Raw genomic sequence first — 13,788 nt, 5'->3', positions numbered from 1 at the left:
CAAATATAGATAATGTGCAAAGTAAGTGTTCTTAAATGAGTCTCTGACTGAGTTTGTTGTTTAGGAAACTGATGGTAGAGGATAGCAACTGTTCCTGAACCTGGTTGTGACCCCTATACCTATTTCCTGATGGCAACAGTGAACAGAGCATGTCCTGGGTGGTGTGGAACTTTAATGATTGCGGCTGCTCTCCGACAGCATGCAGATTTGCTCAATGGTGGGCAGAGTTTTTTCCATTGATGTACTGGGCTTTTGCAGGGCTTTCTGCTCAGAAGTCTTGGTGCCCCCAAACCAGGCTGTGATGCAGCTGGTCAGCACACATTCCACAACACATGTGCAGAAGTTTGCCAGAGTTTTCAATGTCATACCAAACTTCCACAAACTCCTGAAGAAGTAGAGGTGCCAACGTGCTTTCTTTTTTTTAATTTTTTTTTATTTTTCACACTATAAACCATATTGACCAAGATACATACAGACATTTTTCTACTTAAATATATACAGTGTCGTTTTCACCCCCTTCCCCCCCTCCCTTCCCTCCCTCCCTCACTCCCTTTCCCATTTATTTAAAGTTTAATCTATAAGATACAATAAACCCGTTAAACAATGTTGTCACTAAATAAAAATAAACAAGAAATTTTACTGAGTCAAAATTTGAACTTATGATTTTGTCTTCTCCTTCTGTCATTTTAGGTGGTGGAGGTCCATGGTAGGATTTCTCTATTGGGTTTCATGTAAGGCTCCCATATTTGTTCGAATCTTTTAATGTTATTTCTTAAATTATATGTTATTTTTTCTAATGGAATACATTTATTCATTTCTATGTACCATTTTTGTATTCTCAAGTTGTCTTCTAATTTCCAGGTTGACATAATACATTTTTTTGCTACAGCTAGGGCTATCATAACAATCTTTTTTATGCTCCATCCAAATCGAGTCCAAATTCTTTGTTTCTTATATTACTTAGGAGGAAGATCTCTGGGTTTTTTGGTATATTGCTTTTTGTGAATTTATTTAATATCTGGTTTAGATCTTCCCAAAATTTTTCCACTTTCTCACATGTCCAAATTACATGAATTGTTGTTCCCATTTCCTTTTTACAGCGAAAACATCTGTCTGATACTGTTGGGTCCCATTTATTTAACTTTTGAGGTGTGATGTATAGCCTGTGTATCCAGTTATATTGTATCATGTGTAACCTCGTGTTTATTGTATTTCTCATAGTTCCGGAGCATAGCTTCTCCCATGTTTCATTCTTTATCTTTATGTTTAGATCTTGTTCCCATTTTTGTTTAGGTTTACCATTTGTTTCCTGGTTCTCCTTTTCTTGCAGTTTGATGTACATGTTTGTTACAAATTTTTTGATTATCATTGTGTCTGTAATCACATATTCAAAATTGCTTCCTCTGGTAACTTCAGACTGTTTCCCAATTTGTCCTTCAAGTAGGTTTTCAGTTGGTAGTATGCAAACATTGTATCGTGAGTTATATTATATTTATCCTTCATTTGTTCAAAGGATAATAATTTATTTCCCGAAAAACAATTTTCTATTCTTTTGATCCCTTTTCTCTCCCATTCTCTAAAGGAAAAGTTATCTATTGTAATCTATTAGCTGATTTTGCGTCAATGTTAGTTTTGGTAGTTGGTAATTTGTTTTATTCCTTGTTCATGTAGAATCTTCTTCCAAATGTTGAGCAGATGATGCAATACCGATGAATTCCAATGTTGTACCAATTTTTCATCCCATTTATATAGTATATGTTCAGGTATCTTCTCCCCTATTTTATCTAGCTCTAATCTGGTCCAATCTGGTTTTTCCTTTGTTTGATAAAAATTTGATAGGTATCTGTGCGGCTCTATAATAATTTTTAAAGTTTGGTAGTTGTAAGCCTCCTTGTTTGTACCATTCTGTTAATTTATTTAGTGCTATCCTCGGTTTTCCCCCCTTTCCATAAAAATTTCCTTATTATTTTCTTTAACTTCTTGAAGAATTTCTCTGTTAGGCGTATTGGTAATGAATGAAATAGGTATTGTATCCTTGGGAAAATGTTCATTTTAATACAGTTTATCCTTCCTATCAGTGTTAGTGGTAAGTCTTTCCAATGCTCTAAGTCGTCTTGTAATTTTTTCATTAATGGATGGTAATTGAGTTTATATAGATGGCCAAGGTTTTTATTTAGTTGTATACCTAGGTATCGCATTGCTTGCGTTTGCCATCTAAATGGCGATTCTTTCTTAAACTTTGAGAAATCCGCATTATTCATTGGCATTGCTTCACTTTTATTTGCGTTGATCTTGTACCCCGACACTTCTCCATATTCCTTCAATTTCCTATGTAATTCTTTTATTGATATTTCTGGTTCTGTTAAGTATATTATAACGTCATCTGCAAATAGACTGATTTTATATTCCTTCTCTTTTATTTTTATCCCTTTTATTTTATTTTCTGTTCTTATCAGTTCTGCTAGTGGTTCTATAGCTAACGCAAACAGTGAGGGAGATAGTGGACTTCCCTGCCTTGTTGATCTGCTTAAGTTAAATTGTTTTGATATATACCCATTTACTGTCACTTTCGCCAATGGCCCCTTATATAATGCTTTAATCCAATTAATATATTTCTCTGGTAAGCTGAATTTTTGTAGTACTTTGAATAAATAATTCTATTCTACTCTGTCAAAGGCCTTCTCTGCGTCTTAAGCAACCGCTACTGTTGGAGTTTTATTTCCTTCTACTGCATGAATTAAGTTAATAAATTTACAGATATTGTCTGTTGTTCGTCTTTTTTTAATGAATCCAATTTGGTCTAGATTTACTATTTTTGGTACATAGTCGGCTAATCTGTTTGCTGATAATTTAGCTATTATCTTATAATCTGTGTTAAGTAAAGCTATTGGTCTATATGACACTGGTGCAAGTGGATCTTTTCCTATCTTTGGTATTACTGTAATTATTGCTATTTTGCATGAATCTGGTATGCTTTGAGTTTTATCAATCTGGTTGATTACTTCCAGAAGGGGAGGAATTAATAAATCTTTAAATGTTTTATAGAATTCTATTGGGTATCCATCCTCTCCTGGTGTTTTATTGTTCGGTAGTTTTTTTAATATCTCCTGTAATTCTTCTATTTCAAATGGTTTTATTAATTTATTTTGCTCCTCTGTTTGTAATTTCGGTAGTTCAATTTTAGTTAGAAATTCATCTATTTTGTCTTCTTTCCCTTCGTTTTCAGTTTGATATAGTTGCTCGTAGAATTCCCTGAAGTTTTCATTGATCTCCATTGGATTATATGTAATTTGCTTGTCCTTTTTCCTTAATGCCAATACCATTCTTTTAGTTTGTTCTGTCTTAAGCTGCCACACTAGAATTTTGTGCGTTTTTTTCTCCTAGCTTATAATATTTCTGTTTTGTCTTCATTCTTTTCCACCTTATATGTTTGTATGTTTCATATTTTATTTTTTTAACTGCCAATTCTCTTCTTTTAGTTGTATCTTCCTTTATTGCTAATTCTTTTTCTATATTTGTTATTTCCCTTTCCAACTGTTCTGTTTCCTGATTGTAGTCCTTCTTCATCTTAGTTACATAAGTTATTATTTGCCCTCTGATGAATGCTTTCATTGCGTCCCATAGTATAAACTTATCTTTCACTGATTCCGTATTTGTTTCAAAGTACATTTTAATTTGTCTTTCAATGAATTCTCTAAAATCCTGCCTTTTAGATAGCATGGAGTTTAATCTCCATCTATACATTCTTGGTGGGATGTCCTCTAGCTCTATTGCCAATAACAGAGGTGAGTGGTCCGATAATAGTCTAGCTTTATATTCCGTTTTCCTAACTCTCCCTTGAATGTGGGCTGATAACAGGAATAGGTCTATCCTTGAGTATGTTTTATGTCTACCCGAATAATATGAATATTCCTTTTCCTTTGGGTGTTGTTTCCTCCATATATCCAAAAGTTGCATTTCTTGCATCGATTTAATTATAAATTTGGTTACTTTGTTCTTTCTGTTAGTTTTTTTTTCCAGTTTTATCCATGTTTGAGTCCAAATTAAGGTTAATATCCCCTCCTATTAGTATGTTTCCTTGCGAGTCTGCTATCTTCAAAAAGATATCTTGCATAAATTTTTGATCTTCTTCATTAGGTGAATATACATTGAGAAAATTCCAAAATTCTAAATATATCTGATATTTTATCATTACATATCACCCTGCTGGATCTATTATTTCCTCTTCTATTTTGATTGGTACATTTTTATTGATTAATATAGCTACTCCTCTGGCTTTTGAATTATATGATGCTGCTGTTACATGTCCTATCCAATCTCTCTTTAATTTCTTGTGTTCCACTTCAGTTAGATGTGTTTCTTGTACGAATGCTATATCATTTTTTTCTTTTTTCATTAAATTTAACAGTTTCTTCCTTTTGATTTGGTTATGTATTCCATTAATATTTAAAGTCATATAGTTCAACATAGCCATTTCATACTTTGTTTATCTTTCCTTTTCGTTTCCTCATCATCACCTTCCCTTCTTATCCATTTCTGCTTTCTTTTTTTGAACACATTATAAGACAACATTTCTAAAACATAAAATATTTCCACTATTCTCATATCTAAAATTCCTTTAACCCCAATAGTCCATCCCCTTTCTGAGTTGCCCTTTGTCCCTTGTCGGGTAACCACATCTCCCCTCTCCATTTGGATTTGCGAATTCACTCGCGAACGTCAACTGATTTCGCTGTGACTGTAATTCTTCCTCACCCAGCCCCCCCAGAAAAGATTTTAATCTTCATATATAACAATGGTCACTCTCTTAATTCCCTCCTTACTTCCTTTCTTCCCTTTCTTTCCCTTCTTAGTTCTTACCTATACTCTATTTTTTATATATATACATACACACATATACATATATAGATACATATATAGATATATATATAGATATATATATAGATATATATATAGATATATATATAGATATATATATAGATATATATATAGATATATATGTAGATATATATATAGATAGATATATAGATAGATATATAGATAGATATATAGATAGATATATAGATAGATATATAGATAGATATATAGATAGATATATAGATATATATATATAGATATATATATAGATATATATATATAGATATATATATAGATATATATATATAGATATAGATAGATATAGATATATATAGATATATATAGATATATATATAGATATATAGATATATATATATATCTATATATATATCGATATATATATATCGATATATATATATAGATATATATATAGATATATATATATATCTATATATATATATATACCTACATACACACATACATATAGTTTGTTGTCATTTTTGTTCTTGTTACATCTCTTCATCTCTCTGTCTGTTTTGTAGTTGTTCTGCAAATTTTTGTGCTTCTTCCGGATCCGAGAATAGTCTGTTTTGCTGCCCCGGAATAAATATTTTAAGTACTGCTGGGTATTTTAACATAAATTTATAACTTTTTTCCATAGGGTTGTTTTTGCTGCATTAAACTCCTTCCTCTTCTTCAGGAGTTCAAAACTTATATCTGGATAGAAACATTTTTTTGACCCTTGTATTCCAGTGGTTTTTTGTCTTCTCTTATTTTCTTCATTGCCTTCTCCAATATATTTTCTCTTGTTGTATATGTTAGGAATTTTACTAGAATGGATCTTAGTTTTTGTTGTGATTGTGGTTTAGGGGCTAATGTTCTGTGTGCCCTTTCTATTTCCATTTCTTCCTGTAATTCTGGTCTTCCTAGTATCCTGTGGATCCATTCTTTTATAAATTCTTTCATATTTTTGCCTTCTTCATCTTCCTTAAGGCCCACTATCTTTATATTATTTCTTCTATTATAATTTTCCATTATATCTATCTTCTGAGCTAACAGCTCTTGTGTCTCTTTAACTTTTTTATCAGATTCTTCTAATTTCTTTTTTAAGTCATCTACTTCCATTTCTATGGCTGTTTCTCGTTCTTCCACCTTGTCTACTCTTTTTCCTATATCTGTCATGATCATCTCTAATCTATTCACTTTTTCTTCTGTACTTTTTATTCTTCTTTTTATTTCACTGAATTCTTGTGACTGCCATTCTTTTACAGTTTCTATATATTCTTTTAAAAAAGATATATCCATGTACTTGCCCTTCCCTTCATCTTCCATTTCTCTGTGTTCTCCCTCCTCTTCTTCTTAGTCCACTCCAGGATCTGTGTCCTTTACCTCTGTCTCTTCTGGTTTTCTTGTTGGGTTGTTTGTTTTATTTTGTTGGGTATTTTTGGTCTTCTTATTTTTATTAAAAGTGTCTTGGTGTTGGTCTTCTTCCTCTGGGTTGGTCATCTGTTGTTTCTTTGATTTCTTATTTTTACGCTCTTCTTTCTTGCTCTCGTTATTTTCTATGTTTTCCTCTTGCTGTTGTGTTGTAGTTGTCTGTTTCAGCTGTGGAGATCTACTCCTCAGCTGGTCCCCCCTCCCGTCAGTTTTATTTTTGTCTTGCACATCGCGCATACGCGAGGATTCGCGCATGCGCGGTTGCGCACTTTTGTTTGGCTCTGTGAGCCATTTTTGTAGTCCCGAGTTCGGGGCTTCGACTGACCTCAGGGAGCGGTCTTCTCTCTCCACGGTGGGCCTCCTCCTACAGGTAAGGCCTTCACCTTCTTCTTCCGACGTCTTTCCTTCTTCTTTTCTTCCCGTTTGTTTTTGGTTTTTCTTTCTTCGCTGCCATTTTCTTCACACTTTTACTTTCACTTTGTTTTGGTTTTTATGTTTGTGCCTTTGCTTTTTCACTATTTTTTTTTACTTTTCTGGAGAGGGCTGGAGTTCCCCTACCGGACACTACTCCATCACGTGACTCCTCGCCAACGTGCTTTCTTCATGTTGACATTTAAATGGTCCTCCGAGATCGTGACTCCCAGGAATTTAGAACAAACTCGAATCTTGGGCAGGACCTGGACCAACATCAGTTCACTTATTATCACAATGAATAATAGGTGAACTGATGTGTGTCCAGGTCACCTATTATCAGAGTGAATGCCATCTCACTGGCCCTCCACTCTGTGTTATATAACCTGGACCACAAGAACACCCTCGTCAGGCTGTTGTTAATTGACTACAGCTCGTCATTCAACACCATCATACCAGCAAAGCTAACAATCAAATTTAGGGAAGTAAAACTGTCTCTCTGCAACTTGATTCTTGACTTCCTCGTAGGCAGACCCCAGTCAGTGCAGATCGGCAACACCACTTCCTCATCGCTGAATGTCAACAAAGGAGCCCCTGAAGGTTACATGCTGAGTACCCTGCTCTATTCCCTCTATACTCACGATTGCGTAGCTAAGTTCAGCTCGAACTCAATTGATAAATTTGCTGATGACACCACCATTGTTGGCTGAGTAACAGGGAATGATAAGTTGCTGTACAGGATAGAGATTGAGAAACTGGCTGTGTGATGCTCAAACAACAATCTTGTTTTTAATATAACAAGACCAAAGAGCTTATTGTTGATTTTAGGAAGAGGAGATTGAAGGACCATCCACTTGTCCTTGTTGTATAGAACTTCTATAGAACTTCTACAGATGTACTGTGGAAAGTATACTGACGGGTTGCATCATGATCCGAAGTGCCATGGAATGCAGAAGGCTGCAGGAAGTGGTAAATCTAGCTTTCCATCATAGACACTGACCTCCCATTCATTAAAAGCATCTATAGTATGTGAGGTGCTGCTTCAAGGGTGGGGGGGGGTGGCTACCAATATGATAAGGGACCCCATCACTATGGTCACAATTTCTACTTGCTGCGGTTCAAGAACAGTTTTTATAAACATTTATCAGGCTCTTGAACCTCCCTGTGCTACTCTAACTCTAAATTACCATAAATGTACCCATGATCTGTCTGCACTACCAAAATATCACTTTACTTCTTGCACTAACTGCAAGTGAATATTTATTTAGTTATCCTTTGATATTTATTATCTCTTTTTCTGTCTTGCATTTGTCATAATTTGCATTTTTAATATTGTAGTTGGTGTTTGTTACATACATATTTGGCTGCAATAAGCAAGAATTTTGTTGCATCTGTACATTGTACGTTGTCTTATGTAAATGACAATAAACTCACATTGAACATTGGTCGTAGCACCAATCCCTGAGGCATACCACTCGTCACAGGCCTCCAGTCTGATAAGCAATTATCCACCACTACTCTCTGGCTTCTCCTGTCCAGCCATTGTCAAATCCATTTCACTACTTCACCATGAATATCTAGCATCTGAACCTTCCTGTCTAACCTCCCATGTGGGACCTTGTCAAAGGCCTTACTAAAGTCCATGTAGTCAACATCCATAGCCTTTCCTTCATCAATGTGAAGGAAAATCCTAAGGGCTTCTAGAGGTTTATTAAGAGCAAAAGGATTGTCGGGACAAAATTAATCCTCTTGAAGATCAGAGTGGTCAGCTATGTATGGAGCCAGAAAAGATGGGGGAGATCTTAAATGGTTTTTTTTGCATTTGTATTTATTCAGGAAACTGGCACAGAGTCTAGGGAAGTGAGACAAACAAGCAATAATATCATGGACACTATACAGATTAAAGAGGAGGAGATGCTTGCTGTCTTTAAGCAAATAAGGGTGGCTTGTCAACCCCATGGCTTGACAAGATATTCCCTTGGACTTTGAGGGAGGCTTGTATAGAAATTTCAGGAGTCCTGGCAGGTATTTAAAATATCCTTAGCCACAGGTGAGGTGCCAGAAGAATGGAGGGTAACTTATGTTACTGTTTAAAAAAGGCTCCAAAAATAACCCAGGAGATTATTGGCTTGTGAGCCTGACATCAGTAGTAGGTATGCTATTGGAAGGTCTTCTGAATGATCGGATATACAACTATCTGGAATGTCAGGGATTGATTAGGGTATAGTCAACATGGGTTTTTGTGTGGTAGGTCATGTTTAATCAATCTTATATAGTTTTTCGAGGAGGTTACCAGGAACGTTGATGAACAAAAAGCTGTGGATGTTGTCTACATTGACTTCATAAGCTCTTTGACAAGGTCCCATGTGGGTGGTTAGTCAGGAAGGTTCCGTCGCTTGGTATTAATGGTGAGGTAGTAAACTGGATTTGACATTGGCTTTATGGGAGAAGCCAGAGAGTGGTGGAGGATGATTGCCTCTCTGACTGGAGGTCTGTGACTAGTGGTGTGCCTCAAGGATCAGTGCTGGGTCAATTGTTGTTTGTCATCTACATCAATGATCTAGATGATAATGTGGTAAATTGGATCAAAGATTTTGCAAATTACACAAAGATTGGAGATGTAGTTGACAGTGAGGAAGGCTTTCAATATTTAGAGAGGGATCAGGACCAGCTGGAAAAGAGAGCTGCACAGTGGGAGATGGAATTTAAAGAGGTGTTGCATTTTGGAAAGACAAACAGATAGGATATACACAGTAAATGAAAGGGCACTGATGAGTGTGAGCATGTGGGTTTTGGTAAATACATAATAGCCTGAAAATGGAATCAATGATCATGGATTGGGTGCAGGTCAGTGGGACTAGGCAGAATAATGAAGGGCATGTTTTCTGTCTGTAATGTTCTCTGGATCTTTGATTAAAAGCTTGGTCAAAGAGCACCTCAAGAAAGGAAAGAGTGGCAGACAGATGGACAACTTTCAGAAGGAAATTCGAGAACTGAAAGATTTGACAGCTTAAGCACAACCACCAGTGGAGGAGGGATTAAATCAGTGCAGATCAGTTGGGCCAACATTCCCATTTAGCCAGATACGTGGGTTGGATTTAATTCAGCCCTATCAGATTGTTCAATCACGTTAATCCTTTCAAACAACATGTGCTTGTTTAAAATAAATAAGATAGGAATTAAATCATGAGCTGGTTAATCGTGGAATATTATACTGATGCATCAACATTCATTTTTTAATCATCGCATTTTTCAGCTTTCCTTTATTCATTGCTATTGTGAATTAGCTACGCATACTCAGTGATTGGCAAACAAACAAAAAAAAATTAAACATTTTAGGCAAGAACTGCAAAATAAATGCAAGACATGTTAGCACACAATTTATAATAATAGTCACTTAAATAAAGTCACACATTGATGGGAGGTATAAGATGTAATAAAAATTCATTCAATTATGTCATCTTTGGCCTTTTGGGATCTCTTATCGAAATGCAAAGTGGAAATTTATATTTAATTCTATTTATTTATTTTATACAGCACGGTAACAGGGCATTTTGGCAGACGGGTCCATGCCACCCCATTAACCTACACCCCTTGGTACATTTTGAATGATGGGAGGAAACTGGAGCCCCTGGGGAAAATCCATGCAGACATGGGAGAACATACAAGCTCCTTACAGACCGCGCAGGATTCAAACCTTCGTCCCAATCACTAGCACTGTAAAGGCGTTGCACTAACCGCTACACCAAAACATGCCGCCCCAAAAAATGTAACCAAAAAAAAGGAAATCAAACCAAAGTCTAAAAACAGAGCTATTTCAGTGTCATTTCACCGTGTGCCATTGTCTGGAATAGCATAGGTCAGGAATCATGGGCACTTTTACGCAAAGTAACTGATTCCTTTTAATAAATATAATGCTGGTTATGAAAGCTACCATGTTGCATATACTCATTATTAGAGCATTTCATGAAAATATATTGCTCATCATTGTTTTGATTTATGCTCCTTCCTTATTCTTGGTCTCATCCTCACATCCTTGTAACCAATCCCTAAACACCTACCATTTGTTTTCAAAACCTCAAAACCAACCACATATATTTTCATCACCATTTTAAGGTGATAAATTGTCTCACTGGAGCCAATTTAGATGGCACTTGAAACTGAGCCACTAAGAAGATATTAGATTAGATGATCAAAAATTTGGTCAAGTAAGTTTTAATTAAATCCTTTGCTGATGTATAGGTTTAGGTGGGAGTTTATATCCTTAACATCCAGATAATTAACAACATGATTGCCAATGGTGGGGAAAAAGGAAATCATGGAACACCAACAAAGGTCAGAATTGAAGTAGCACACTCCTGTTTTAGACTGAAAGGTGTTTGAGGAATGGAGCACGAATGTCAATTAATCACAGGAAAATATTTTAAAGTTTGTTTTGCTGGACTAGGAGTTAATGAGATCGTGTCATGGACCTGTTGGTGAAACTAACAATACCAGGCAATTCCTGAGTGCACCACTGCCTCACACTCAGCAAGCACCCAATCACACACATTCTGTGTGGTTCAAGTGAATTCTCTATGAACCAACTGGGAAGTGCAAACCTCAGAAGATTTTCTATCTCTCAAGATGAAAAGTCTTGCCCACTGAACCTGCCTCAGGTTAGTCTAAAGCAGGTACAGAATCCATTCTGATCAATGGGTGAAATCAGCTGCCCAGAGAATGATAAACAGAGGCTTTTAATTTGATTTTGTTGTTAGTTTAAAGGTTTTTATGTTGTTATGAGCCCAGAGGACCCCAAAACCTAGCTGTCACATTTGTGGCCCGAAATGTGAAATTAATAAAACATCAAACACAAGTTTTATCAGGTAAACTTCTCAGTGTCTTTATTCTCCCGTTTTCCTTTGTTCTCCTGCTTGTGCTCTTATCTCTCTCTCCTACCACGTGACTTCTGGTACATCTCATACATATTCATTATCATGACATCCCTCCTTTAATCAGAAATAAACTTTACCTTCACTTACCAATATCCCTCGGAAACTTACAAACATCGTAACTAATGGTAATACTATAACTCAACTACATAAAATTTACTTCCTACAGCACTCATACATGCACTTTATGATATAAGATTAAAATACTGTCCCAAATTTCTTATTAAAACTATGGCACAAAGTCTTCGTATCGTTTGGGCGCTTTCCGGTTTCGTTTCGGCCTGCCTGTGATATTGTCGTCGCTTCTCGGTTGTTCACTCTCAGCGTCGGAAATACTGCTCGCCACGGCTTCGGGTGTTTCTGGCGCTCTAGTCACTTCATCAGGAGTGCTGGTAACTGCCTCTGGAACATCATCAGGTCTCTCAGTTTCAGCATCTCGTATTGGCCTTTCAACCTCTTCGCTCGATGTATCTCTGGACTAGTACCTTTTTACACCTGATACATTTCTCTTATACAGGACTCCAGTCGGAGACTTGACTGTCACCATACTGCCACTTCTGGATACGACAGTATAGGGTTGATGGTAATAAGGTGTGTCTAGCTTACCACCAGTTTCATGCCTCACTAGAACATTATCTCCTGGCATGATGTCTGAGTACTTGGCTCCACGTTTCGAATCTGTGTACAGCTTTGCTGTACCTTTCTTTTCAGCATCGTGGTCCCTCATCTCCTGGTCGTCTCAGATTTTCTTTATTTCTGGCATTTTTGTGCGGATTTTTCTCCCAAAAAATGCTTCTGCAGGACTTTTTCCAGTGGTTGCATGAGGCGTTGCTCGATAGACAGCCACATAAGATAGCAATGCTTCTCGCCAATTTTGTCCTTCTGCATGTGCAATCCTCAATCGTTTTTCAATGGACTGATTTTGTCTCTCTACTTCCCCGTTGGCTTGCGGCCATTTCGGAGTTACTTTATGATGGTGGATACCTGTGGTCCTCGTGTATTCCGCAAGTGTCTCTGAAATGAATTGTGGACCATTGTCAGAGTATAATGTAACAGGTAATCCATATCTTGCGAATATCTCTGCTATTGTTTTTTCAATGGTTGTGGACTTCAACACCACGTACTCATAGTATCTGCTGTAGTAATCTATCACTACCATAATTGATTCACCCGTCAGTAAAGGTCCAAGAAAATCAACAGCTACGTCGATCCATGGTCCTGTCGAGAGTTGCGTACTCCGGATCGGTTCTGGCGGATTACTCCTACTTGTGATTTGACATCCGTGACAAGTTTTAACAAATTTCTCTGCGTCTTTATCACAACCTGGCCACCATACCTTGGTCCTGAGGTTTTGCTTGGTACCAACAATACCTAGGTGTCCTTCATGCGCTAAGGAGACGATCTTCGGTCTCAATCTTTGCGGTATCACCAATCTGCAACCTCTTAATACACACTGTCCGATGCAACAAAGTTCGTCTCTAATGGGAATGTAAGCCTTGTGAGTACACTTGTCCCATTGTCCACTCTGTATGCATTCTCTCTTCCATGAGTTCTGGATCACGTTCGGATTCTCTCTCGACTTCCTTCATAGTCACAGCTTTCGGTGTCAACTGAATAGCTACGAAGTGTACAAAGCTCTCTGTTTCTGTTCCCAATTCTGACTTGGATTGTGGACCACCAACCTTCACCAATCTGGACAGTGGATCTGCAATGTTTGTTTTCCCTGCAATGTGGATTACTTTATATTTGTAGGGTTGTAGTCTGAGTACCCATCTCTCTATTCTGGCACATGGTTTGGATCTAGGTGCATAGATCACCTCTAATGGCTTATGATCTGTGATGAGTTCAAATTCAATGCCGTATAGATATCCATGGAACCTCTCACAGGCCCATACAAGTCCGAGTGCTTCTTTCTCTGTCTGAGAGTATCTTCTTTCCACATCTGATAATGACCTGCTGGCATAGGCAATGATTCTTGGTCCTCCATCATGCATCTGGACCAACACGGCTCCTAAACCAACCGGGCTGGCATCCGCTATGACTTTGGTTGATGCCGCCGGATCGTAATATCCAAGAGTTTTTGCATCTGTCAGGCTTTGCTTCAGCACTGTGAACGCTTTCTTCTGCTCAGATCCAAAATGAAATGGTACAC

At 37.0% G+C, this 13,788-nt stretch overlaps 1 protein-coding gene across 5 annotated transcripts in view; it reads left to right on the top strand.

The window, feature by feature from the left end:
* The window catches only part of LOC138761777 (nmrA-like family domain-containing protein 1), a 238,039-nt gene that overhangs the window by 214,667 nt on the left and 9,584 nt on the right, over positions 1 to 13,788 (top strand). For 4 of the 5 annotated variants that reach the window (XM_069934491.1, XM_069934493.1, XM_069934490.1 and 1 more), the window contains exon 5: positions 691 to 731. The exons of the other annotated variant lie outside the window; for it this stretch is intronic. In XM_069934491.1, the coding sequence (XP_069790592.1) occupies positions 691 to 731 (41 nt within the window). The remainder of the gene's footprint in view (positions 1 to 690; positions 732 to 13,788) is intronic. 5 annotated transcript variants of the gene reach the window in all.

The sequence above is a fragment of the Narcine bancroftii genome, chromosome 4, assembly GCF_036971445.1.
Source record: "Narcine bancroftii isolate sNarBan1 chromosome 4, sNarBan1.hap1, whole genome shotgun sequence".
Lineage (NCBI taxonomy): Eukaryota > Metazoa > Chordata > Chondrichthyes > Torpediniformes > Narcinidae > Narcine > Narcine bancroftii.
The sequence above is the reverse complement of the archived record's forward strand: the minus strand, read 5'-3'. Positions and strand labels throughout refer to the sequence as shown.